At 56.2% G+C, this 27,724-nt stretch overlaps 2 protein-coding genes across 9 annotated transcripts in view; one reads left to right on the top strand and one right to left on the bottom strand.

Moving 5' to 3' along the window:
- The first annotated feature begins 253 nt into the window (after window positions 1-253).
- PHETA1 (PH domain containing endocytic trafficking adaptor 1) lies at window positions 254-2,733 on the top strand. The gene is made up of 2 exons (XM_064675003.1): window positions 254-492; window positions 969-2,733. The coding sequence occupies exon 2, from the start codon at window positions 980-982 to the stop codon at window positions 1,724-1,726; it is 747 nt and encodes a 248-aa protein (XP_064531073.1). The 5' UTR covers window positions 254-492; window positions 969-979; the 3' UTR covers window positions 1,727-2,733.
- A 1,295-nt stretch (window positions 2,734-4,028) lies between these two features.
- The window catches only part of CUX2 (cut like homeobox 2), a 67,091-nt gene continuing 43,395 nt past the window's right edge, over window positions 4,029-27,724 (bottom strand). For 2 of the 8 annotated variants that reach the window (XM_064674999.1, XM_064674994.1), the window contains exons 2-19: window positions 21,105-21,183; window positions 16,151-16,288; window positions 15,896-15,992; window positions 15,006-15,082; window positions 14,857-14,923; window positions 14,583-14,631; window positions 13,829-13,933; window positions 13,041-13,235; window positions 12,874-12,932; window positions 12,471-12,718; window positions 11,621-12,247; window positions 10,576-10,677; window positions 9,159-9,934; window positions 8,555-8,714; window positions 7,862-8,131; window positions 7,456-7,644; window positions 7,077-7,350; window positions 4,029-6,594 (exon numbers count right to left, since the gene is read on the bottom strand). In XM_064674999.1, coding sequence (XP_064531069.1) covers window positions 5,931-6,594; window positions 7,077-7,350; window positions 7,456-7,644; window positions 7,862-8,131; window positions 8,555-8,714; window positions 9,159-9,934; window positions 10,576-10,677; window positions 11,621-12,247; window positions 12,471-12,718; window positions 12,874-12,932; window positions 13,041-13,235; window positions 13,829-13,933; window positions 14,583-14,631; window positions 14,857-14,923; window positions 15,006-15,082; window positions 15,896-15,992; window positions 16,151-16,288; window positions 21,105-21,183 — 4,176 coding nt within the window. In that variant the 3' untranslated portion in view covers window positions 4,029-5,930. Of the gene's footprint in view, window positions 6,595-7,076; window positions 7,351-7,455; window positions 7,645-7,861; window positions 8,132-8,554; window positions 8,715-9,158; window positions 9,935-10,575; window positions 10,678-11,620; window positions 12,248-12,470; window positions 12,719-12,873; window positions 12,933-13,040; window positions 13,236-13,828; window positions 13,934-14,582; window positions 14,632-14,856; window positions 14,924-15,005; window positions 15,083-15,895; window positions 15,993-16,150; window positions 16,289-20,844; window positions 21,184-27,724 lie in introns of all 8 variants that reach the window. The other 6 variants (XM_064674996.1, XM_064675000.1, XM_064674997.1 and 3 more) reach the window with 6 other exon arrangements.

The following is a 27,724-nucleotide window of genomic DNA, read 5'->3' on the forward strand; positions in this document are numbered from 1 at the left end:
ATCCATGTGTATATCCACGCATACATCCACATGTACATCCATCTATACATCCCTGGATGTGCATCTCTCCCGCACACCTCGATACGTGCCCCCACCTCTTCTCGCATTCCTCTCTCTCTCCCTGGTGCTAAGTCCCGATGTGAGGAACTGTTACAGGCCGAGGGCTTTGGATCGAGCCAGGAGCTCTGAGCCCCGAGGGTGAGCTCCGGAGCGGTTTTCCAGCTCCTCCTCCCGCCCGCGGGCCGCGCGGGGCCGCGGTGATGGGCGGTGGCGGAGGCGGGCGGGAGCAGCGCTCCGCCCGGGGGCCGGGCCGAGCCGGGCCGGGCCGGCGGGAGCCGAGGACAAAGGTGACCGGGCGGGAGCGGGAGAGGGGCCCCCAAACCCCCTTTACACCGTCCGACCCCGGAACCAGCGCTCCTACGGCCTCCACGGCCGCCCGCGCCTCGCTGATGCTGGTGACCGCCGGAGAGCCGAGGTAGAGGCAGAGTCCAGGTGGGTGGAAAGCCTGGCACGGCGATCAGGGGACAAGGGGAGCGGTGGCCTCGCCCGGGTGACAGGGTTCATGGTCACGGCTTTCTGGAGCCGCAGCCGGATCCGCGGCGCCGGCCAAAACCCTCCCTGCGCGCCGTGGGGAGGAGCGGAGCCACACGGCAAACACGGCGCCGGCGGGAGGGTCACCTGTGCCAGGTGACGTGGGGCACCGGGACAAGCCCTGCCTGGGGCTCCTTCGCGGGAAAACACTCTACTGGGGAGAGAAACGTCCTCCCCAGTGAGCCCCAAGGAACCACAACCCACCCAGCACTCGCTGGACACAGCACCTTGGCCGAGGGCGGTGTTATCCCAAGTATCCCAGGGTTGTTTATTCACCACCTCCATTTCCTGCGCGTCGGGTCTGGCGCCACCGGGAACAAAAAGCCGATGGTTTATTCCCATGCAATTAAGGCGCAGCCGCCCCTCTGTCCCCGCAGGACGTGGAGCCATGAAGCTGAACGAGCGGAGCCTGGCCTTCTATGCCACCTGCGACTCCCCGGCCGACAACTCCGGCTTCCTCTACAAGCGCGGCGAGCGGCACACGGCCTATCATCGCCGCTGGTTCGTGCTCAAGGGCAACATGCTCTTCTACTTTGAGGAGCGGGAGAGCCGGGAGCCGGTGGGCGTCATCGTGCTGGAGGGCTGCAACGTGGAGCTCTGTGAGTCAGCCGAGGATTTCGCCTTCGCCATCCGCTTCAGCGGCACCAAATCCCGCACCTATGTGCTGGCGGCCGAGAGCCAGGCGGCCATGGAGTCGTGGGTGAAGTCGCTCTCCCGAGCCAGCTTCGACTACATGCGGCTGGTGGTGCGGGAGCTGGAGAAGCAGCTGGAGGAGATACGCTGGGGGCTGGCTGGTGGATGTGGGGGTTCCCGGGAGTGTCCCAGCTCCTGGAAGCCAAAGCAGTCCCTGGAGCGGCTGCCAGCTCTGCCTGCCATCCTGCCAAAGGAAAATGGCTGTGCAGTGTGGAACAATGCCTTGGGAGTGGGCCAGCCACCAGACACCTCTGGCTGTGGTGGGAATGATGACGAGGGGACCCCGCTGCCGCCGCCGCTGCCACCGCGCAGGCGGGTGTTGAACGGTGAGGCCACAGTGCAGAGCCCGTCCACCTTCTGCCAGCTCCATGAGCGGTACAGCCGGGAGGTGGCCCGGCTGCGGCAGGACTGGCTGGAGAAGCAGCGTGGGCCCCGGCCCTGAGTGGCGGCCAAGCCCTGGGAACACACCAGGACCTGTGGCAGGGTGGAGGTGGTCATCCTTGGTGCTACCTCTCCTCACCCTGGGATGCACAGCCCATGGACACCTTGATGGTGCCAGTGAGCACCCAGCACCAAGTGCTGCTCCATGATGGTGAAATGGGCATCTCGTGCCAGGCAGGGATGCACCCTCCAGTCACGCCCAGATGTGGCTGTGGGGTGGCCCACTCAGCACAAGCAACCTATGAACCACTCACTGATGCCTCCTGGGAATCAACCACTGCTCTGGATCTGGTGGGGCCTCTTGAAGCTCTTGCAGTGTGATCATGCATAGACAATACTTTGGGAGGAGGATTTTGATGGGATCTCGCCTGCCTGAGCGCCTGTGTGGGTGTTTCACAGCTAGAGAGCCTGTTACCAACTTCCCCTCCCTGCCCAGCACAAGGCTGAGGTCGGCTGAGCTCCACCAGATCCCTCTGCTCCAGCAGGATGTGGTTTGAAATGAAAATATCAGTAAGTGCAGCCCTTCCTTAGTGGCAGCAGCAGCACTGCACACTCCAGCTGCCGGGGGGGCTGATGACACCCGGCCTCGGGCATTACAGGGCTACTGCTGCTTGCAGCCCCTCCACTGAATTCGGGGGGGGGGGTCAGACCCCAGGGGAACGCAGCAGCTGCGGGTGCTGCCTTGCTTGTGGATATTTTGGGACAGCACAACATCCCTGTACCAGTTCACTAAGGGGAAGCATCGCTCACAGTGGCAAATGGGAATGCATGTGTCAGCAGCGGAGTGTGAGGGATGATTCATGTGCCAAAGCTGGTGTCTCATGCCAGTGTTTCTCTCTTATTTCCCCAAGAGACACTCAGCCTGCTGGCCTGGAGGTAGGGTGACCCACCCTGGGTAACGGTGGAGCAGTCAGGGTGTCCCAGCTTTGGGCTGGGTGGCTCTGGCTCCCTTTGCCCCCTTGGGACAGACACAAGATTTTGCTACAATAAAAGTTGTTTCAGAAATTCCCTTCTGGCCCTGGTTCTTGTTTGTGCCTTTAAGACCCTGGGGAGGAGGGTCCAGGTGGGAATTAATCCTCTGTTTTAGTCTCCATCTTGTCCCTACCATGTCAGTGGGGCTGGCCAGGGACTGTACCACCCAAGGGGGAGATGGCCAGTGCCAGGGTCTTGCAGTGCCCTAGAGCCCCACATCTTCCTGCAGACATGGGACAGCATGGTGCCACCCTGGGAACATCAGGACACCTAGTGCCAGGGTGGTCCCATGGCAGGGATGGGTCTTAACCAGGGACAAAATATCTGTCCCCTTGTGAGGGCTGGTGTTGGTGCTACACAGAGACTGAGGACTCTGCCCTAATGAAAGGGGCCAACACGTCCCCATGTCCCTGCCCACGACACCCCACTGTGTGAATGTCTCCAGTTCTTGCTAACACAGGGTCTTGTGGAGGCTGGGGGATCACCTCTTGGGGAAACTGAGGCTCGAAGCCAGCCAGGGTCACCTGCTTGCCAAGAGCCCTGCTGAGCATGGAGCCCTGCTCCTGGCTGGGCACGGCACCCAGCTACATGTTTTGGCATTTGGAGCAGTGCCAGGGGCAGCCAGGGTGCAGCTGCACCCACAGCCCCCAGATGGTTGATGTGGCCCCGTCCTTCCTGGCAGAGGAAGATTCCAGTTTCCATGGCAGCTGGCCCAGCTTCTCCAGACGTTCTGATATTCATTAAAAATAAGTCCTCCCCAACATGTTATCCGACAAACAAGCTTAAACAGATAGGCAACATATGGATTTCTTAATTCATCAGACAAACAGCCCTGCCTCGTGTTGGAGCTGCCAACTTGCCTGGCAATGGTCGGCTCCAAAGAAGAGCTGTGCTGGGGTGTGGTGCCACTGGCAATGCCAGGTTGGATGAGGCTTTGGGCAGCCTGGTCTAGTGGAAAGTGTCCCTGCCCCTGGCAGGGGGTTGGAACGAGATGGGCATTAAAGTCCCTTCCAACCCAAAGCATTCCATGATATGATTTTATGATAAACCGAGCCAAAACTCACGCTGGACGATACTGAGCTACCCCATGGAGCAGGAACAAACCTGCAGCAGGGATGGGCACAGGAATTTCATGGGGGAGGATCGCACCCTGAGCTGGACTAGCCCCATTTGTCACCCTATTTTTTACCCCCCAGTCACTGGGATATGTTTATGGCCACAACCCCAAAGCAAAGCTGTGACTTCCAAGGGTGCCAACACCAGGCACTGGGTGAACCCGAGCAGAGCTCACATCCCACCAACTCCGGACAAAACACAACCCAAGGCCAGAGTCGTATCCAACTTCTGTATTTAGTGGCTCTTTACAGAACTTGTTCCTTCCAAAATTGTTTAAACAAAGTTCATCGATCTCATAGAAACTTTTGAAGTACAGAACATGAGCCTAACAAAAACGTGACCGGTATGTCCCGCTGGCTTTCATACAACAGGATTGCCATGTTCAGGACTATCCTAAGTGCTTCCTCAAGTCCCGTTCCACTAAAGCTCCCGCTAGCACACGACGGAGAAGGCAGTCAGTGGTTGCACCTCGACCTTCCTCAGCGTGGTGGCAGGGAAAAGAGCGGCCGTGGGCACGTTGGGGCAGGGCAGGTGGGCAAGGAGAGCCGTGCCCTCGCTGAGGCGCCTTCAGCATCGCTCATCCACCACCACCTGAATATAAAAATATCTTCTATTCTGATAAAAGTGTTTACAGTGGAAAATCAGTCAATGCATAGCCTGGGAGCCTGGCAGGGAGCCCTCCTGGCGGCGCGGGCCTTGGTGGGCAATGGCAGGGACAGGGCAGGGCAGCCCAGCACGGGCCACCCTGAATTGTTTAAAGGCATTTTGTCAGCACAGGCCAGCTGGAGGTGGTGGGGTTGGGGTGGGGGACAGGGAGCATGCCAGGATGGTGCCACCACTGAGCTGATCCTGCACAGGATCAACCCTGGAAAGCAAAAGCTCTATAGTGCTTTGCCCAGTTCAGGGCTGAGCTTGCCCAGTTCAGGCAGGTGAGACATCCCAAGGCTCATCCTGGCACCACCAACAGCCACTGCCTGGGACATGGCTGTGGGAAGGGGATGCTCCTTCTACCCGGGCGCTCTCCCTAAAAAAAGTGCTTCAGCCACAAGAACTGGCTGTGATGCTGGAGCAGCCCCGAGCAGAGCAGAGCTCATGAATTTTGGGTGCTCACCCCAAGCACTGCTGCCCCAGGGAGGCTCCATCTCTTTTCCTTTCCCAAATGGACTATGGCAGAGCATGGGGAACCAGGATGGGATGGATGTCCATCCCCTGCAAGCTGGTGCCACCCCTGAGCGTCATACCCAGGTACCTCTTCCCACCTTGCTCCCAAAATCCCAAGCACAGTTCGCTTTCTTTGCTGTTGCCATATTTTCTCTCTTCCCTTGGGAGCTGGTGTCGGCCGCATCGCGCCACAGGGGAGCTGCCACCGGTTGCCGGCTGGAGGAAGCGCGAGGGACGGCGTTGGGACCATGCTACATCTTGTTCCAGGAGGCTATTGCAGACATCTCTACAACATATACAACCGCACGGGACATTCTGTGTTACAAAGGCTTCCAAAAACATAAACCACCAGAACTAAATACATACTCGATGGCGTCGGGGGGTCGCTTTAGAGTCTTCAGGGACTAGGACGCAGTCTCTGGCTGGGGCAGAAGCGATGCAGTGTCTTACAGACAGGGGTGGAAACTGCAAAAGTTTCTTAAATTTGGTCAGTCTCATAGTGCTTCTTGATGGCTTTGCTCAAAAAGTCTTTTCTTTTGGGTTGGTTTTTGTTTGGGGTTCTTTTATTTGTTTTTAATCTCATCCAGTGGCAAACTACAAGACTTCAGTGTACATTTAATGACACGACTGCTACATCATCTTGATTTTATAGCTATCTTTAATATCAAAGCAGCTTAAGCTGTTAATAAATTCCAAAGTATCCTTTTATTAAAATATCTAAAAGAGGTCTATAAATATTTTTTTGTTTTGTTTTTCTTTTCTAAAATTGTTCCCAGTTTTTTCACATTTAAAACAAAGCCAGGGAGTGGCTTCATAGTGGGGGGGGGAGGGTACCCCCTTTTTCCACGGGCACTCCCCTCCATGGCGCCGGCGTCGCCTCTCGGTGCACACTGCATTTATCAAAATATATATATATATGTGGCTGTGTATATATATATTTAGGGTGGCGGGGGGGCTCAGAACTCCCACTCGAGGGCCTCCTCGCGGTTGGCAGCCCGCTCCAGGCGGTGGATGATGTTGTTGAGGTTGGCCATCTTCTCATGGCGCCGCTGGACGCTGGTGCTGAGCCGGGGGCCGGGAGCCGGCGGGAGCGCCGGTGAGACCGGCCCGGCTGAGGATGGTCCCGGTGAGGCTGAGCCGGTGAGGCCGGGTGAGGAAGCCGCTGAGGGTGATGTTGGGGAGACCTCCAAGCTGCAACGGGATGACCCTGCGGAGGACTGGGAGCTGTCGGGGTGCGGCGGTGGTGGCGCTGGGGGTCCCCCGGCGGTGGCACCGGCACGGCCTCCCCGCCGTGAGAGGCTGCTGGCGCTGGGGGCGGCGGCGTGGGGGGCTGCCCCCCGCTCCTCCTGGGGAGGTCCGGTCCCCTCGTCCGCCCCGGCTGGGCTGTGTGAGTCCCGCCGGCGGCTCCAGCCGCCCGTGTCCCCCTGCTCCTCCTTCACCTTTACAGGCACAGCAGCACAGGGATGCTCGCCCCCCGCGAACACAGGTTTACGATCCTCGGCATCCGAGTCGGGGCTGTGGGGGGCCCGACGCCCAGGGATGGCCGTCCCACCACTCTGCTCTGGGTCCGTGTCATTGTCCTGAGCACCCTCCACCAGCATCTCCCGGCGCATCCGTGACCTGCCAGGACACAACAGCGGAGGGTCAGCGACCTCCACCCCTCACCCCGTGTCACAGACACTGCATGTCTTGAAAGAGCATCTCCAGCCAGAAAAACTGTATATGTCCACCTACAATACTGCCTAAGGATGAAGCCTGTGCTGCTGGGCTGCTGTAGGGATGAATCCTGTGCTCCAGGAGCCTCCAGAAGGCTTTCCCCCACCCATTGTGGAGCTCCTGCTCCAGCGAGCATGTGGATATGATCACGGAAACCTCTTTACATGCTCAACATGACTCAAGGTGGTAAACACTCTTGAACACCCACCAGCCAGGGCACAGGCAGCATTTTGGCTACAATCCCACACCTGGGGACCTCCAGTGACCATGTGTGAGTCTGCACCTCCCATCTAGGGAAGAGGGGCTGGGAAGGATGGAAGAGGAGCAGTGACACCACCTTGGTGGCACAGCACCATCAGATGACCGAAGCCCAGGAGTGCCCATACCTGTAGTTGTGGAACCAGTTGATGACAGTGTTGGTCTTGAGGTTGAGCTGGAAGGAGAGCAGCTCGATGGTCTGCTGGGAGGGGTAGGGCTCCAGCTGGTAGGCTTTCTTCAGGGCTTCCTTCTCCTCCGGGGCCAGCACCACCCGTGGCTTCTTGATCTGGAGGAGGCTGAGGTCCTGTGGCGGCACGCTGGGGCTGGCGCACTCGGAGCGGGCGCTGGGGGACTCGCTGTCCGAGCCGGCGCTCATCAGCCCGTACCGGCGCTTCAGGTAGGCTGCAGGAGAGGACACCCAGCTGCGCGCCGCTCGCCCCCCGGCCCGGGACCCCCCGCCCGGACAGCACCCCAACCCCGGTGAGGCCGTGTCACCCCAACCCTCACCTTTCTTCTCCAGCTTCTTCATGTCACGCAGCTTCTCCACGTTGTGGGGGTCATTGAGCCAGAGCTGCATCCGGACAAAGGGCTCCCTCCCCTTCAGGCTCAGCTTGTGCCACGGCTTGGGCCTGGAGAGGAGATCGGACACCGAGCCCTGCGTCAGGCCCAGGATGCTCTCCCCAAACAGCCGCTGGCCTGGCGGAGGAGAAGCAGAGGTGGTTAGAGGGGGTAGAGCAGTGGGATGGGCTCTATAGTCCCCCTGTGGAGTGGGCACACCCCATTTCCCAGCCAGCATCCTCCCGGAATCGCCTTGAGCGAACCATGGGGGCTTGCATCTATGGGAATTGGAGTGCTGGATCCATGCAGCCTCACCAGCAGCTCCTGAAAACCCGGGTGGAGAGAGGGTCCGCACCTAAATTGTTGTCCGTCAAGACCTCCTTGACCTTCTTGGTGATGGAGTAGGTGTCCAGCTCGGGGGACATGGCGACGATCTCCTGGATGCCCACGGGTCCCTGGCTGTTGGGATACGTCTTCCCACCCAGCGTGGGCGTCGACCGGCTCTCGGGCTGCTGGTTTTCCTTGCTGCTCTCCAGGGCCAGGGTGAGTGGCTCCTGGCAGCCCTTGTCATGCTCAGCGGGGCTGGGGGGCGGCGAGGGGGACGGCTGGGGCTCCGCCGGGCTGGCTGTGTGACACCAGGGACAGGGGTCAGGGGAACGGTGGGAGGGACAGCACAAGAAGGTTATTTTGAGGGACACCTGTGGCTCTGCCCTCCAGTGGCTATGGGAAAGCAGGGGGTGCCAGTGGACTAATTAAAGACAGAAAATGACACTAACATAAAAAAATTCATTACTGTTTTATGCCAGGCATGAAGCCAAAGATTTTTTATGTGGTTTTCCTTTTTTTTGTTTTAAATTAAGGAGGTTGGGGATGAAAGGGGCTTCCCAGGATCAGGGTGTGGGTGCTGGAGGTGGCAGGGACAGCTCTTCTAGAAGCTGAGGTGGGAGCAGGACAAACATCCTAGATGCAGAGGATGGACACAGAAGGAATAGAGACACTGATGGCACATGGGAACCACTGAGACAGGGGGGACAGCAGTGTCACTTACCCTGGGATGGTGTGGGCTGCTGGCTGATGCCCTGGCCCAGCTGGTCGGTCAGCCAGAGCTGCATGCGGATGAAGGGCTCCCGACCCTTCTGTGTCAGCTTGCTCCACGGCTTGGGCCGCGACAGCATGTCACTCACGCTGCCCTGGGACAGTCCCAGCACCTAGGGCACCATGCACATGTCACTCGCTGAAGATGGGGTGCACTCCCCCCAGCACTGGGATGCTGCCTGCCCTCCGTCCCCATGTAAAGGGAGGGGAATTAGGCTGTCACCCTCTGCCACCTGCTGCCACCCGCTGCCCCATGGCACATCTGGATCCCTTGCCCCCAGCCACAGATGTTGATGGTGGGATACCCAGTGGGATGGGAGGGTGGTCCAAGCAGGTCTCTGCACAGGGACTGGGCATTCCTGGTGGGAAGTGCCACCAACCAGTTAGTGGTGACCACTGGGAGATCATTTGGGGGTGGGTCAGATCCTGAGGACTCAGCATCCTCCCATGGGGAAGCCACTGGGGAAAAGGGGGATCCTGGAAGGAGCTGGTGAAGGCCACCAACGAGCCCTGGGCTTGTGGAGGGGACACTGGACCCCCCCTCTCCAGGCTGGTACCTTCTCCCCGAAGATCCTCTGGCAGATGCCATTCTTGGCCAATTTCTCCTTGACCTGCCGGGTCAGCTCCAGCGTGTCCACCTCCCTGTACATGTACATCTCGTACTGCTCCGGCGTCAGCGGTGGCACGGTGGGCTTCAGGGTCCGTGGCACGTACGTGGGATAGTAAGAGAGACGCCCACCAGCCGCTGGCTCCGCACCGGCTCCCTCTGCCTTCATCTCCGACAGCCGGTGGGGCTCCTCATCTGCCGGCGGCAGCTCGTCCTCGTTGGTGCCGCCCTCGCCAGGCTCACCCCGCGGCCAGCCCCGGCCATTGGCCATGCTGGAGTAGCTCGAGGAGGAGGAGGAGAGCGAAGGTGAGACAGAGGTGTAGGGCCGGCTGAGCAGGCTCCGCTCTGATGCCCAGTGCTGGTCGAAGTAGGAGCCGGCGTCGCCAATCTCCGACTTCACCTTCCGGATGATGCTCTGGACAAAGGCAGCGGGAGAGAGGACGGCCAGGGGCGTCTGCGGGGGGCCGGGGCTGGCCCCGCTCCCCTCCTCCTGCTTCACGTAGGCGGGGGTGACGTTCTGGCTGACGGTGGCCAGCGTGGAGCGCTCGGCGGGTGCCGGGTCCGCGGGGCGCCCGCTGCCCCCCGACTCCATGTCCAGCAGCGCCTGCTGCTGCGCCTGCATCTCCCGCCGCGCCTGCTCCAGGATGCTCTTGATGGCGTCTTCCGAGCTGCTGCCGCCCGTCCCGTTGGCCACTGCCTGCGATGCTGACGGTGCCTTGGGTTCTCCTACAGAGAAAAGGGGTGAGGGGAGCCCCGAGGACACACTGTTCACCATGTGGCCGTAATTCAAAACGCAGGAGGAAAAGGGATTTATCCCAATCTGGTTTGGATGTGGGCGCAGAGCAGGACCAGCAGCACCCACTAAGCTTCAACACCCCGATTCAAAGCCAGCTTCTTTTTTGATGATTGCAAAATAAATCCCATTACCAATGACACGATAGACAAACATGTTTGTTTTCCCTGTCTGTTTTTCCACTGTTCCCATCTAATTTAATTCTCCAGGATTCTGCTTTCTCAGCAGACTACCTGTTTTAATGTATTTCATTTCTTGTAATTTACTGTGAGCACATCTGCTTTAATGATTCCCTGTGCCAGATGGATTGTGCATCCTCATTTAATCATCTGGTTTGGGGCAGGGGGGAGAAAAAGTGCCTCCAAAGTTTCCAAAAGCCCAGATATGAACACTGCTGCATGGCTATTCTTCCATCCCTGACAGCATTTATTTCTTTCCACCATGCCCAAAAAGTTGTCTGTGGATGTCAGTGTGTGAATGCCCCCAGAAAAGGCCATTTTTGGGGTGGGACCCACAGCCACACAGAACCCAGGGGCTCAGCCACCCCTGGGGGCCACTCCATGCCAGCACCTACCTCCCTTCTGCGACTCGATCTCCTTCTTTGCCTGCTCCAGGATGCTTTTGATGGCGTCGTCGGAGCCGGTCTCCGGTGTCCTGATCCGCGGCGTGATGCTACCTGATCAAAGAGGCAGGATAACAGCTTTGTCACCGGCGCTGGTTTTACAAGCTCCACTTGTATGTCAGGAAGTATTTACTGCTCCTCATGTTCAGTTATTTTTAGGGTTGCTGTTTTGAAGACAAATGTCACTCCCGATTAGTCGCTACCGGAGCCCCGGGAGCTGTGGCTGCCAGCTCCTGCCTCTGGCATGGCACCTCCCACCACCTTGCTCATCCCATCCAAGGGCACCCACTCCACACTGGCATGTAGGGTGCTGAGCAGAGACATGGGCACGGGGACCACGTCCCCATCCCTGGCACTGTGCCCTCCTGGCTGTGCAGGTGAAGGGTTAATGGTGGATAGGATCCAGGGGATAAACTGGAGCCTTCCAGGATGAAACCAGCAGATTCATGGACCACAGACATGTACTGTCCAGTCCTGGGGCCACCACAGCGACTTGAGTGACCCACTGCCACCTCTGAGAGGGCACCAGCAGTTGCTGTCCCTGGAGCCAGGAGCCACCATTCTGTGGCGATGCCAACAACCACTGAGGTCCTGCAGCACCAAAACTTCATTATTTTAACAAAATATTCCCAAGCACATTGATTCATACAGCACAGAGCAGCCTAATGAATAATTAAATGGCACTTGTCAGAATAAATGAGTAAAGCACGTCCAGGGACGCAGCTTCCACAGCAATAGGTTGTTGTTAATTGCTGCTGTTTGCCAGGGCTCATCCCAGCCGGCAGCCGGGAGGGACAATCCCGGAGTGCCCCTGGTGGGAGCAACATCCCTGCCTATCCTGCCAGCACATCATGGGCTGGTGAGCACCCCTGCCACGGCATGGGGCACCCCAGGGTGCTGCTGGGGTGAAGGGGGGTGCACTGAGAGGGGATCCCATGGCACTGCTTGGAGCATCCTAGAGCAGGACCTGTTGGCCGGGGCCACCCCAACCACTCACCTCTCTGGCGCACCTGGATAGTCCTCAGGGCCAGCACGTTCTGCTCGTCGGAGAGGAACTGCTTCATCTTGATGAACGGCTCCTTGCCCTTCACCGTCAGCTTGTGCCAGGGCTTGGGCCGCGCCAGGATCTCGCTGACGGAGCCCTGCGACAGCCCCAGCACGTAGTGCCCGAAGACCCGCTGCCCAATGTTGTGCTTCAGCAGCTGCTCCTTCACCTGGAAGGCGATTTCGGCCGTGTCCAGCTGCTCCTCCTCGGCAGAGCTGCCAGCACTGCCCTCGGAGTTCTCCCCAGGCGGGCTGGTGGCGTTGGTGGCAGGTGCAGGGTGCACGGTGCTGCTTTTGGCCCCGAAGAAGGAGGAGGGGAAGGGTCCCCCGGCAGTGCTCTCGCTCTTGTATGTGGGCAGTGGGAGGTGGGGGGCCTTGGGGTCCCCCGAAAGCCGCTCACTCCCCGGGAAGGGGGACAGAGAAAAAGTCCGGGGACCGTCGGGGGCCCCGCCGGGGCCGGGCAGTGGTGGGAGGGGAGTGGGGGACGCGGGTTCATCGCTTGGGGTGTGATGGGGGGATGGGTACGGCTGCTCCATGCCCAGCGAATCCTTCCCTGACTCGTCTTCGGAGCGATCCTCCTCTAGAGAGGAATGAGAGAGGGAGACGCGCTAGAGTCCCCCTGGCAACAGCCCCAGCACAGCCCCTCAGCTTCCCCAGGTGACATTCCACCCCCTGTTTTCCCCCCACCCCACCACCGGCTCCAGGCTCCTTCCTGCAGTCAGCACAGGATCTGTCCCCACTGCCCACATTCCCACAGATGTTCCCACTGGGACTGGGGATGCCATGGAACCTGGGGGCCCTACCAGTGTTGGCCAGCAGGCTGGGCTTCTCCAGCAGGTACTTCTGGGAGGGGTAGAAAGCCTCCTTCCCCAACAGCAGGGCCTCCTCTGCCTTCGATATGCTCTGCAAGGAGCCAAGCCGAGATGGGAATGGGCGGCGGAGGCACCGGCGGCAGGGCTGGCACAGCCCGGCCAGCGCGTCGGCACGCGCCACGGCACTTGCCTGGGGAAGGCTGCAGCCAGCAGAGGCCACCTTCATCGCCTTCAGGATGCTGGGAGGGAGACAAGGGGGTGACTCAGTGGCCATGGTGCTTTGCTGCCGGCAAGCTGCCGAGTGTTACGGCTGCTGGAGCGCTGCCGTGGGTGCCAGCAGCACTGTGCCAGCTGGGATACAGGCAGGCAGCCATGGATGCCACCTAAGTCATACCTCAGCTCTGTTTTGATCTCCTCATAATCCGCCTGTGCCTGCAGCTTCTCCTCCAGCTTCTGCAGAGAAGAGGAGGGAAGTCCTCACAGCTGGCTCCCGGTGCACACCCGGCACAGCCGGACCCACGTCCCCCATCCCCGACAAGCCCCAAACCCCCGTGGGCGCACCTCGATGGCTTCGTTCTTGGCAGCCAACTGCCCCTCCAGCTCAGCGATCTGGTTGGCAGAGGACTCCTCCAGCTCCTGCAGTGAGCTCTGGAGGTGCTGGATGTCCTTCAGGAGCCGCAGGATCTCCCGGTCCTTGGCAGCCAGAGCTGCCTCCAGCCTCGACCCTGAGCACATGGAATAGTTCACTTTGTCCTGCTGGGAGAAGGGACACTGTCAGCTCCCAGACACCCAACACAAGGACAAGGGCCACCCTTCCCTGTCAGACACATCCCCATGTGTGGCAGGTGGTCCCAGAGCTCAGTCCTACAGGATGGGGACCTGGGTGATGGAGCCTTGGGGAGGGACAGACCTTTCCTCTGCCCTTAAAGGTCTACCAAGTGCATCTGAGTGCTATGGGAATACATGTCCCCCTCCCCGTGGGACACTGAAGGGCATAGCCAGCATCACCACCTCAGGGTAGAAACATGCCTTGGGTATTTTGGGCTTGCTCCCCAACATGGTTGGGTGCTCCTGAACACAAAAAGATGCTCCCAAGTGCAATGGGGTGGTCCTGGCTGCCGTGGGGTACGCCTGGCTGCTGTGTGGTGCTCTTAGCTATGATGGGGTGCTTCCAAGAGCAATGGGATGCTCCAGGCTGTGACAGATGCTCCCAGCCCTGAGGGGTGCTCCCGGCTGTGATGGGGTGCTGCTGGCCCTGAGGGGGTTCTGCTGGCCCTGAGAGGTGCTCCTGGCCCTGAGGGGTGCTCCTGGTCCTGAGGGGTGCTCCTGGTCCCGAGGGGTGCTCTCACCCCAGCAGTGCCCGTCGGGGAGCAGCAGGCCAGGCGGAGGGAGCTGTTGACGGCCGCCAGCTGCTCCCGCAAACTCTCCACTTCCCTCTGTGCCACCTCCGCTCGCTGCAGGAGAACAGAAAGGGCATCAGACTGGGCACCTGTGGCTCATCCCATCCCACACGGGGCATAGAAGAGTCCCCATCCCAAGCGTTCTGCTCCCACCACCAGTACCATAAGCTCCCTCCACGTATTTAAGTTTCCTGCATCCTAATGCTGGTCCCAATCCCAATCCCTGGGCACTGGCTGCAGACCACCTCCAGGATTCTACCTTGTTCCACCCAAAAGGTCATTTTTATTTTACATGCAAATTGCTCTTTAAGCCTCTTTCATTATCCACCTGCATTTATTTGTACCTATATTTTCAGAATTAAATAAAACTAATTAAGAGGAATGGACAAGACCAGGAGTAATTACACCGGAGCCGTGTGTGTTGTGCCCTAAAACACCTGGGAGAGGCTGAAGGTGACAAATGGAGCCTGTAAGGACCTCAAAAACACCAGTGACCCCCAGCATGGGGAGGGGGTCACAGCAAGGGAAGGAAATCTGAGCTCCCCTTTGTAGGGATCTCCAGTCCTGGTGCCCAACAATCCTTTGTCAATTTGGGGACAGACATCCAGCCCACACAGATGCTCAGGGTGCTGTGGTGGGTGCAGCACCCTGGGCTCTGCGGGGGGAACCCCATCAGCTCCCGAACAGTCAGCTCCTGGCTCACCTGGTTGGCTTTTTCAAGGTTGGTCATGATCATGGCGACTTCGTCTGCCCTGCGAGGAGAAAGCAAGAGGTGTCAGCAGGTGCAGAGGCACAGACACAATCCAGGGCCTGGGCAGGAGTTTAGGGATAAGGACACCACAACTATGGATGTTTCTGCAGTGGTTTAAAGTATCTCAGCTCATCAAGCCATTTAGCAGCACCACGGGAATGTCCCAGTGCTGCCACGGGTATCTTGGATCAGCCTTGGACATGACCTGGCACCGCCAGCAACTTACTTGGATGCTGCTTCCTCGTCGTATTTACACCGCAGCTCCAGCAGCTCCGTCTGCGTGGCCTTCAGCGCTGGGAAGAGGAAGAGGAGGGTGAGCTGTGGGGCAGGGGCTTGGCCCCCCATGGTCACTAGCCCCAATCCTGGCACCCCTACCTGCGTGGAGCACTTTGATCTTCTCCTCTGCCTCCCCCAGCCGAGAGGCCAAAGTGACCTGTGCTTCCTGGAGCCCCCTGTGAGAGATGGGCATGAGGGATGTGCTGGGGGCACCACGGCTGTGCCAACCCCACATCCCTCAAAATCACACAGAGACCCCTCACTGCATCCCTTCACTGACCCCATCCCTCACTGATGCCAGAAAAGACCCACCACTGGACACCAAGACACATTCAAGTCGTGCTACCCTTTGATGTTAAGAAGTTTATTGCCCCAGGTCTAAAAAAAATTCACTTTGGGCTGAAAATTGTCCCTGATCCCTGTGGCTGAAACCCCTCAGAGGGGGGAATGACAGCCCACCCCTCACCTGTAATTAACTGGAGGAGGGGGAAGCAATCAGGGAAAGTTATTCTGCATTATTTATAGCCTGCACTTGCCAGGAACTTACTCGCAGAGATCTGTAATTTAGGGTTTAAAGATTCCTCATTTGTTTCCCGACGCAGCGTGTTAAGGAATAACAATGAAGGCACCGAGAAAGCTGGGAGCCTCCAAATTAAAAGGTCATTTAATGAGGTTCATCCAGAGACCTGGGTTTAAGCCATTTGTCTGAGCAAAGCCACGTGTCACAGAGATAGCATACAGGGATGGCAGGAGGGACCTGCCCTGGCTCTGCCCCAAAACCACCCGGGACTGGGGATGGATGGTCAGACACTGAGAGTGTCCAAGGTGGTGTATCAGGTTTCTGGGAAGGATGTGACCACTCCCAACCTGAAGGGAAAGGAGCAAAGGGAAGGAGAGACAGACAGACGGACACCCCCGTGCAGGAGAAGGGACAGATCCCCATGTTCCCATCGTGCCCTGAAACGACCCCATTCCCAGTACTCACGTACTTTTGCTTCTCTGCCTCATTTCTCTGCACCGAGGTCTCTGTGCTCGGTGCTCTGCTGTCGAGGCCGTCGGCTGCCGGCGATGTCCCCTCCCTGCGCTCTGCGGGGGGACACGTGTCACATGGCTGCGGAGGGGACAGCAGCGGTGGCTGCTGGGGACCACGGGCTGGGGGACAGATCCTGGCCCTGGGACCCACCCTGCATCCCAGGGGTGCTCAGAGGCACGTGGGGGAGCCCAGCTGGGGGCCACGGCGGTACCTTTGGTGCTGCTGAGCTCCGTGTGCTTTTTCCAGGGGCGGCTGAGATCCTTCAGGGGAGGCGGGTTGGGCTCGAGGCGCTGGAGCTGCTGCAGCCGGTCCTCCAGGCTCCGGGCAGCCTCCAGCACAGGAGCGGGGTCTGTGGGAGGTGGGATGCAGGGTGAGCAGCAGGGATGCCCACCACCAGCCCGGGCACCCACTGCCCACCCCCTCTTTATCACCCAGCCCTGGGCAGCCACTCTCCCCCCCCCCTTAAAACAACCCACGGCGTGCCAGGTGCCGTGGGGACATCCCTGCGACCTGCCTTTCCAAGTGCCACGGGGATACACTGAGTCCTGCCTTTCCAGGTGCCATGGGGATACTCCTGGGTCCTGCCATTCCAGATACCATCGGGATACCCCTTGGTCCTGCCTTTCCAGCTGCCATGGGGACACCCCTAGCTCCTGCCATTCATTGCCAGCCCCGAGGCACCGAAGGACGGGCAGGGGCCATGGGGACATCTCCCGTGCCCCGGTGCCACCGGCACGGCCGGTTTGGGCACAGACAATGGCGGTTTGTGCCGAGGTAAGCAGGTGCATCCGGAGCCGTCCGTCTTCCCTCTGTCAGCATTACACCATCATTAGCTGGTGTCTGCTCAGCGGGGTGTGCCATTATGTCTCCCAGGGCTGATGTAATTATACATTGACATAATTAACCCAGCAAGCCCATTAAGCAGGCCAGCTAAAAATTCATCTATAATTATTTGTTGTGTGCATGCTAATGAGTCCATCTGCACTGCCATTGTACAACATGAACAAATTAATTTACAAGTCTGGATTTTTTAATAAGTTCAAGAAAATGCCTCCTATTGAGCCAGGTTAATATAGGTTTGGGGTTTGGGCTTGTTGGGTTTTTTTTTTTTTGAAGAAAAGAAGAGGAAGAAAAATAGATTTGAATTCTCCAGGGTCAAAAAGTTAGACAAACAGGCAAGTGGGATGGAGTTGGGTGTGCTACTATACAGCACGGACGCGTGGCAGGCATCCAAGGGTAAAAGATAATAACTGTGATGGAAAAAAATCCAACCCCTGGCTTTCTCCACTTGGAACAGGACACAGAGCAGCCCTGCTGCTCAGCAAATCCCTGGCTGAGATGGAGGTGGTGTGGGACAAAGGGCCTGGCACTACCAAGGGCATGCTATGGGATTCAGGGTGTCAGCTGCTGCACCAGCTGACTTTGAGGTGACCCTGCCCCAAAGACACCCAGCATGGATGGATGTTCCTTGGAAATGAGTGATTTGGAGACATGTTCCCCCCAAATGGGGTTTGGAGGTCTCTCTGACCCGCTGCTGCCCTCCCATCCCAGAGCACCTCACCACAGCACCCAGCACGTGGCTTCCCCACAGGACCAGCGACTGCCAGACCTCACATGTTAATGCCAAAAGCCCCTGGAGAATCCTTCTCCACAGAGAATGTTCTCCCTTCTTTCTGCTGAGCATCATAGAGACCCCATGGATGGATGGAATAAGAGTTTTGTGCCCAGATTCTGGCGTGGGGTCCAGAGGCAAATGCTGAAATTTGGCACTGAAATAGGGACTGAGCTCCAGCTGGGACCCTCCTGGGATGCTCATGGCATCCTTTGGCTTGTGGCATTCCTCAGCTCAGCATCCCACAGGCTGGTTTCCCACCCAGGGATGCAGGACCACACCATCAAAGGGGATTGTGGTGATGTGGCACAGCCCGAACCGCACTGGATGCTCCCAGAGCCATTAATAACACCTGTAAGTACCAGAGCAGAGATAATGATACGGGTAATTAAACCCTGTGCTCTGGGGGCTGCAGGGGCTGGGGGTCCCCCCCACACTCCCCAGACCTGGGGGTGTTGGCAGGAGGCTCAGTGCCAGCCTGCAGCTGCCTCCGTGGGGATAAACGCCAGGGCAGGCCCCGCTGGATCCACACCCGCAATTCCTCTCGTCTCCAAGCCAAGGTGACCCCCCCCCATGCTGCTCCCCATTTGGAGCCAACATTCCAGGATGAAGTGGTGGGGAGCGGAGCTTTGGGAATGGAAAAGAGCAAGTGGAGCTTTGGCTCCACTTCCTGCGTCAGCCAGGGCAGTGTGGGTACAAAATGCCCGCCTGGATTAATTACACTGTGCTAATGCCATGCTGTCCATCCACTGGGAAACACTGCCCTTGGCTGTGGGGTCGGCTCTGAGACCGTGTGAGATATTGGGGTGCACCACAAGGGTGCTGGGACTGGGTACCAAACCCATGCTATGCTCATGCCAAGCTCATGCCATGCTCATGCCAAGCTCATGCCATGCTCATGCCAAGCTCATGCCTTGCTCGTGCTGCCAGTGAACAAACCCTCCTGCTGCAGGGCTGAAAACCAAGCACATCGTCTGCCATGGGTGCCATGTACTTCCATCACACTCTGAGCCACGCAGGAGCTCAGGACACTGCCCACAGCACAGGGGACAGTTCCTTCCTCCATGGATCACATCTCCCATTGGGACAGGTTAGACCTGACATTGCTGCAGTGGTGACTCACTGCTGGCACAGACGGGTGATGGGTGACATGGGAGACAATTCTGCCAAAACAGGACCTTGGGGCACCACACGCTCTGGGTCCGCGGTGCGGCATCACCCACCAATGGCACAGCCAGCTCTTGTGGGAAGCAGTGTGGCCCTGCCCAGCACACTTATCTATTGCTCCATACCTTCACCCACTATATATATGTATCTTTTTAAATATACATATCAAACAAATAAATAAGTAATAAATATATATACATAAAAATAAGTGCTGCCACTAGCTGGCGTCATTGGCCATCCTTTAGCGGCACTGGCAGTGCTGCAGCAGGATCACAGAATCACAGAATATCCTGAGTTGGAATGCACCACAAGGACCATCCAGTCCAACTCCTGACCCTGCTCAGGACACCCCAACAATCCCAGCCTGTCCCTGAGAGCATTGTCCAAATACTCCTGGAGCTGTGGCAGCCTTGGGGCCATGACCATTCCCTGGGGAGCCTGGTCAGTGCCCAACCACCCTCTGGGGGAAGAACCTTTTCCTGAGATCCAAATTAAACCTCCCCTGACACAGCTCCAGACGTTCCCTGAGTCCCATCACTGCTCACAGAGAGCAGAGATCAGTGCCTGCTCCTCCGCTGCCCCAAGTGAGGAAGTGTGGTTTGGGATGAGGTCTCCCCTCAGTCTCCTCTTCTCCAGGTGAACAAACCAAGTGCCCTCAGCTGCTCCTCATGTGGCTTCTCCTTCAGACCCTTCCCCATCTCCATGGCCCTCCTTTGGATGCTCACTAACAGCGAAAGGCCTGGACAGAGGTCCCCCCTGCTGTCCCCATGGGGAGTGGGGTTGGGGATCTTTCCCTGAGCTGGAAGGGGTCTCTCTGTGGGCACTGGAGCAGCTTGAGGCACCTGTGTGATGGCAGGATGAGCCAGGAGGAGTTCTGGGTTCTCATCACCTTCTCTGAGCAGGCATAGCTCCAGGGAGCATCTGTATCCCAGGGGACCACCAGCTCATCCCTGTGCCAGGGCCACTTGACCCAGCCTTAGGTGGAGGTCTCCATGCCAGAGGCTGAAGGGTGACATCTGCTCCAAGCTGCTGCCTGGCTCCAAGAGGAGCACACGGCACCCATGGTGCATCCATGGTACTGTCACCTCTCCCACCAGGGCAGCATCTCCTCTGCCACCCCATCCTAACCTGCTCAAACACATCCACCAGCGCCCTGCAAATCCCTCCACGAGTCAAAGTCAGCCTTAAATCAAATCATCCTCAACAACAATGACATTAATTATGCTTTTAACACATTTTACTGCTTCCCCCCCTTCCCTTCACGCCACATCTGTGTGAACAATATCCAAAAGATTTACGGTTTTCTGCCGTAATTACAGACACACAGCCAGCTCACTTATCAAAATACTTGCTGAGCAATCAGGCTCTGTTACAGTCTCTGCCAGAGATTTGTGTTGACAGCAGCCATTCAAAGCAAAAAATGTCGAATCAGGACTTATGTGGCGCTTGGAAAGTGTTCCGCAAAGAGTTTGCCTGTCGAGAGACACGCGGACACGGAACAGACAGGGATGAACCACGGGCGGGAGGATTTGGGGAGCAGGAGGGGAGCAAGAGATGCTGCTCTGGAGAACAGAGAGAGGAAAAGAGGAGGAGGACGAGTGCAGAGCCCACAGGGAAGCAGTTTTGGGGTGTGCATGTGTGTGCATCCGTGTGCAGGCGTGTGCGAGCAGGAGGAGCGCAGCAGGAGAGCGCAGGGAGGTGGGGAGGGAAGATAACTGGGTTCTGGAAACCGAGCTGACATTTGGTTCTTGTAGCACAGGAGAAAATTTAATGAGGACAAAAATATGTCTCCCTAATTCCCCTAAGAAATCATTAAAACATTTTGTTATTCCTAAATGTCTGGAAAATGAATTAGTGGCCCTGCAGGAGCCTTTTCCGTGCATCTTCAGCCGTTTGCAGCTCTCTGTCCCTGCCATGCCGGGGGACGCTCCGTGCCTGGCGCAAACAAACCCACACAAAGTGGGGAGCAGCAGGAGGGGGGTCCAAGCCCCTCACTGGTCCCTGGCACCAGCTCTGCCAACACAAACCTCAGGGCTGCCCCGTGCCTCAGTTTCCCCCTCCCAAGACTTCAAGCAATGACTTCAAGGGTGTCCCCGTGGCTCGTGCTGGTGCTTGGGTTAACTTACCATCAAAAAGACAACTGGGAATAGCCGCAGTGTTACTACACGGGCTGAGCAAATGTATTCCTTTCCTAATGTCAAGATGCATTTGGCTCAGGGGCTGAAACACAGCGATGGCAAAAGCTGCTTCCTCTCCTCTCTTCGGCTGGTATCTCCAGAGCACCATGCGCCGGCCACGCCGGGGATGGGTGCCGCGGTCCTCGCTGGCTCCTCTCGGCACCGGCGCGCGACTCGTTAGGCAGCCAGGTCGCCACCGCGCTGCTTACCTGGAGCTTCCAGCAACTGCTTGTAAACGCTCAGGAAAGCCGTCTCAGCCTCCTTGCTTCTCTTACTAAGTGCAATCACCTGCAGGGAGACGGATAAACGGGTCAGGGATGGGCTTGGAGGAAGGAACCGGCTCTGCCGAGCTAACGGGACCGGTACCACCAGCACACGGGTCCCCCCCACCCGGCACAGCTCCGTGTCCCCTCCGTGCCCTGCGCAGCCACTCGCTGCCTTTGGCTAAACTCCTCATGCCGCTGCCATGTCACGTCGCCCTAAATCATTGATGTGCTCTGAGTAAATGAAAATTATAATTTAATGTCGCCGCTTAAATAAGAAATAAAGAAGCCTGGCCGTTGTTGTGCTTGCCGGGCTGGATCCGGCACGTGGCCCTCCCCAGCCACCCTCCCGGTACGGTGCTGTGGGTGCAAGTGATGCTCACACTGGGACTGGGATATCTCCTCCTGCTCCTGCCCCTGTCCCCTCTCGGCTGTTGGGGTGCTGGTGACACTCACACCAGCCAGGTGGTGGGAGGATGGCACAGCACAGCCCCAATAACCCAACAACATATTAATCTGCTGCGTGTTCCCATCCAACATTTATGAGCATGAATCATTTACTCCCTTTAATTTTTCAAGGCACAATGACACCTTGGGGCAGGGGCTACTGCCCACTGGGTCCCCTTGTTACCCCTCCCATCCAGGATGGGGCACTGGTGGGATGTACAGACCTCTGTGTCCCTGTCTGCTGCCTGAGCACAGGCGTCGGGGATGGAGGTGACCCATTCCCAGCTGGAAAATGTCCAGTTGGTGCCAAACTGGGTGGAGGAAAAGGTGCCCACCCGGCAGACACAACAGTGGAATAGTCAATTAAACCGCTCTTAAGCCGCTGATGGGCTAATTATGAAACAATGCCTGAACTTCATGCCTCAGCCCAGTGGCAGCTCCCACATCAGAGCATCTTTTCCCTCCTCCATGCCAGCGGAGCTCCCGGCTCGCCCCGCCAGCCTGGACTGCCATTGCTTGTCATTCCAACCCAAAGCAAACGGCTCATTTGTAATCCAGCAGCCACCTGAGCAAACCGCTTTCTCCTCCCGAGCTCGCAGGCACTGGAGCACAAAGATCATTTTTCTATTGTTAAAATTGTATAAGCCGGGCTTTTTATAGCGGCTCGTACACAAACCTACTTTCTCAGCGCTGCGTATCCAGCAGAGGAGGAATTTGGGAGCTTTTCTCCGGTGTTCTGCAAAAATGCTTGGCTTCAGGGTGCTTTAAAATAATAATAATAAAGTGGGGAAGGGAGGAGGAAGGCAGAGAGGAGCCGGCGGGAGGCACAGTCTGTGTGGTGGAGCTGGACAGCTTTGTGTCACCGGATTTGCCGGTGGCAAGTGGCATCCACCCACAGGGAGCCTTGATGGGGGGGGCTGTAAGGATGTGGAGACACCACGGTGCTCATGGCATCAGTCCTGTGTGACCCACACTTCCCAAATCCTTTGGACTTTACAAGGGAGTGGCACAGCCCATGGGCACAGCTCTGCTGTGGGCTGATGGGGATGCCTGGACCTGCCCAAGCTGCTCTGAAGAGCTTCATCTCCCCTGAGATGGCGCCAACCAAATAATGCAGAGCAAAGATCCAGCCCAAATGTGCCCTATTCCCTCTCCATCGCCTGTGCCTGCTCCCTGTGCATCCCTAACCCATGCCAGGGGTAAGGAGATGGCCCAAACTCCAAATCAAGCTGTTCCCAGTGAATTTCATTCCTCAAGTCACATCATAGAGACAAAGCACTTTTCAAGGGGAAACTTTGAAGCTTTTCCCTCTCCTCAGCAATCCTGGTTGAGATCCAAGCATCCCTCACTAGGAATGTTGTGGTTCTGCAGTGGGAAGGAGCCTGCAGCATCCCCACGCCGTGGTTCCCTGGACCTGGTCTCCCCATGGCCACACCCCAGAGGCTCACCGGGGATGGATCCAGTTTCCTCCTGGTTCATGAGAGGGGTCAACCCACCATTCAGCCCAAATTCCTACGGAGCACCCACAGACCCAGTGCATCACCTTTCTACTCATTAACTACCATCTGTATCTTAACTGGAGCCACAGGACCCTTTCTGATGAGGAGGCACTTGGGGGCCATTCCATCAGACAAGGAATTTGGGGACCATTTCACCAGCCCAGCTCCTGCCCCATCCCCCTGCCCTGGGCTCCAGCTCAGGCTGGCACATTCCAGCCCATGTTGGTGCCAGGGCATCACCGGCATGGCCAACCAGCAGGATGGCAAGCCAGGCATCCATGTGGTTCTTCCAGAGTCCCACTAAACTTCAAGAACATGTCAGTAAAAAAATATGTAACATTTTCAGCAATCTTTTCCAGATGGGGATAATTTACTCAAATGCCATGGGAGATTCCTGCCAGAGCAGCTCCGAGCCCTACACAGGGATAGCTCACCCCAACTCTGAAACTGCTGTTATTTCTAAACACCTGGGAAAAGCCCATATCAAGGTTTTGTAATTAAAAACCCTAAATCCCTGCTTTGTTGAGAAGCAGGGAGCAAACCCCACGCCCGCATCCGAGAGGGAGACACCACCAGCACCCTGCTAAATAGAGGAGAAAACAGAAAAAATTAGAGGAGCTGAGCATCTCTGGAAGCAGCCCTGGCTCTGTGGGGTCAGGATGGCACCATCCCTGTTCCCCAAATCCCCACGATGCAAATGCATCACATTCTCCCTCTGCCCACGGAGGCGCCGGCAGCGAGCTCTGCCTCCGCATCACATATCGATGGACTCCTAATTCCCATTTTTCCCCCCTCCGTCTCCCTCCGCAGCGTCCGCAGGCTCAAGGTGAGGCCCGGCAGCATCGCGGGATCGCCGCCGCCTGATAAATTACATTTACGCGCCGGGTCCTTTTCATGGCTGGTGACTTTCCAGCAAAGCAATTATCACTGCAGAATGCGTAATAGCCTAATTAATTACTATTGTCAGGCTGGCCTCTGTGCCATGATTATACCTTCCGAAGCCAACTTTTTAAACATTTGGAAGCAGAAATATTATTATAATTGACTGACAAAACGGTAAAACTCCCCCGGCGCAGCCGGTGCTCCTCCCGGCGCGGCGGCGAGGACCGACCGTCTGAGCGTCCCCGCTCCAAAGGCGCGGGATTTGCATCGCACCGGCGGTGAGTTTATTCTTATATCCACGAGATCAAGTGCAGGATAAGTAGTGGGTTATTTCCATCTAAATACTGGTGGCAGTAAACCACAAATGAGCTCTTTTTCAGCGTAGAGGAACAGCTGTCGGGGGAGAAAGCGGCAGCAGAGACCCCAAATGTTGAAGAAAACTGATGAAAAAATTAATTCAAGCCTTCGCTATTTTCCTCGCTTTTTTTTTTTTTTTTTTGCTGATGTGTAAAGAAGTTGGGGAGAGTGGGAGGGTGGCGGGGGGGGGGACTGGGAAGGAGCTGCTGTCCCAGGAGAGGTCTGAGTGATTGGGATGGACGACCTGTGTGTTGGGGTCCTTTGGTGCCTCAAGTGCTTCGTGTTCAACTGACACCTTAAGTCCACCATGTGTGTGCACAGACCCATTGTGCACCCACAAACCCATCATGCACCCACAGACCTACTGTGCACCCCCAGACCCATCACACACATCCACAGGCTCACTGTGCACCCACAGACCCATCACACCCACCCACAGACCCACCGTGCACCCACAGATCCAGCACACACACACACAAACCCATTGCAGACACCCACAAACCATCACACAAACCCACCACACACATACAGCCCCCTTGCACACCCACGCAAACACATTGTACACACACTCACAGGCCCAACACACACGTGCAAACCCACTGCACACACATGCAAACCTCACTGCACACCCACAGACCCATCGTGCCCCCATGCACAACCTCACTGCACACACAAACCCATCACATCACAAAACCATCACAGGCACCCACAGACACATCACACACTCGTTGCACACCTACAAATCCACTGCACACCCACACAGACCCCTCACATGTGCACAGACCCACCACACACATGCACAGACCTGCTGCACACCTACACAAATCCACCACACACAGTCACTGACCATCACACATGGTCACAGAACAATCACACCCACACAAGCCCACTGAACACCCACAGAGACCCACCACACACCCACAAACCCACTGCACACTCATCATAGACACTCACAAACCCTTGCACACCCACACAGACCCATCACACATGGCCAAACCCATCACACACAGTCACAGACCCACTGCACCCTCACAATGACCCACTGCACATGGACACAGACCCATTGCACCCACACAGATCCATCACACACTTGTACAAACCTATTGCACACCCACACAGATCCATCACACACCCACACAGATCCTTCACACGTGACCAAACCCATCACATGCATCCACAGACCCACTGCACACCCACTGCACACCCAAACAGACCCACTGCACACCCACACAGACCCTTCACACATGACCAAAGCCATCGCACACACCCAAGGACCCACTGCACACCCACATAGACCCTTCACACATGACCAAAGCCATCGCACACATGCACAGACCCACTGCACACCCACACAGACCCATCCCACACACCACAGACCCACTGCACACCCACTCCACACCCACACAGACCCATCCCACATGGCCAAAGCCACCACACACACCCACTGCACCCCCTGCTTCCACAGCCCCTTCCCCACTCCTCCAAAGGCAGGAGCAGCTCCCAGTGTTTTCACAAGGCCAAAAAGCAATGCATGTCAGAAAGATCAATAATATAAAAATAAAGCCTGAGAATTCTAGTTAAAGGGAACATCACAGAAATATGTTGTTCACGTCCATGATTTGGAGATTAAAAAAAAAAAAAAAAAGAAGGGAAAAAAAAGAATCAATATAAGTTCTTCAGATGATGTTATTTCTAATGAGAAATACACCGAGACTGCTGCAAATAACTGCTTAAAAGAAAAAAAATGCATTAATAATTTACTTTTTAAAGCATGGGATCCCAAACGCAAGAAAATTGCTGCTGGTTCTTAATTTTGTTGTAATAATTCCTGACAAGTTCAACAGTGCTTTAGCAAAGTTCTTGGGAGCAGAGGCAGAGAATGTTCAGCTCATTAGGTTATTTTTTCTCCCTGTTTTCCACAGCATCCTGACACTGTCGGCTCCAGGAGAAGGTGCCCAATTTCTTCCCTTGCTCTGCACTGCAGGATTTCTTGGGCTGACCCCCCAAATCAGCAATAGGGAAAATATTTCAAGCTTATTTTACCACTCTCAGCACCATAATTTAATCCACATTTTTCACTGTCTGCTTTAGTTGGTTCTTTCTTTAATTTTTTTTTCTATTTTTTCCCCTGAATTTATTTTTTCAGTGCATTTGCTGACAGTTGGCAACTCCAAACCATCTGCCACCAACACACCCCCCAAAACCAAAGTCTTCAGCATCCAACCCAACGAGGACCAGGCTGACTCCTGACCATCACCAGGAAAAGGTGCCACCTGGGCAGCCTAATTCCCAGCAAGGCCAGATTTCTTGCAAGCCCCCAAAAATATTTTCCTGGAAGAACAGTCTCCTGGAAATGTATTTTCCTGCAAAAATACACAAAATTTCCCGGCAGAGGATACAGGCAGGGATGCTCAGGCTCTGCCTCCCTAGCATGGATGATGTGGGGTGATGAGGGGGTTCCCAACAGTCCCCAGATTTGGGATGGAGCCGGGATGGAGTCGGGATGGCCCCGCACCCCGAGCATCGCAAAGTTTCACCTCCCATTTAGCAGAACAAAACTTTTAATTTAGATGTTTTCATCTATCTATCAGAGTGAAAAAAAAATAAGTTTAAAATAATGACTGTAATAAATGAAGGTAATTAATTGTAGTTTGTTCCTTTACTGTCTAGTCAGCTTAATTTTACCTTTTCATCTAATAATGAGAAAATAATTTTTGTGCTCTGAGGGTTAATGATATGTAACTGCAAGAGCTGCTAATTGCATGTTGCAAACTATTCATCAAAATCCCCATCTGCGCTACTTGATTATGTTTGCTAAATTATTGCTTTGAATTATCTTTCATAAAGCAACTTTTGTAATTAGCAGGGCTTTCGCTCTGCTCTTTTCTCTGGCACAAGGATATTCAAACTTTGTCCCTCTCAAGCTGTTGCCATTAAACTGCTTTTGGGGAGAGAAAGGAGCTGCCCTTTAGTTGATGGAGGGGGGAAATAAAAGCCGGGTTTATCCTCCGTAGTTATAATTTATTCTCCTGGTCCTGCTACTCCTTCCTTGAGGAAAAAAATTATATAGGAGCTGAAACATATGGGAGGCATATTTGGGAATAGCAGAGAAATGGCCCATCCACCCCTCCCCCAGATTAATATTTAAAAATTATATTTTTTCCCATTTTTTCCCTTCCCATTTAGAGGGAGAATGTTTGTCATTCCTCATCCCACTTTTATGGGCTCCTTTCTGTGATGCAGGTGATGCAGCACTTGGCCCTCCCTGGTGGATGTTCATGGGGAGAGAGGAAAAGTGGGATTTGAGGGGGAAAAATATGATAGGAGTGGGTGCAGATTTTCAAAATTTGGAAAAAAGAGGAAAAAAGAGGAAACAGAGGG

Source organism: Pseudopipra pipra, chromosome 18, assembly GCF_036250125.1.
Source record: "Pseudopipra pipra isolate bDixPip1 chromosome 18, bDixPip1.hap1, whole genome shotgun sequence".
NCBI lineage: Eukaryota > Metazoa > Chordata > Aves > Passeriformes > Pipridae > Pseudopipra > Pseudopipra pipra.

Excerpts from the sequence above, each read along its gene's own strand:
- PHETA1 (XM_064675003.1), top strand. The coding sequence starts at position 980 with ATGAAGCTGAACGAGCGGAGCCTGGCCTTCTATGCCACCTGCGACTCC.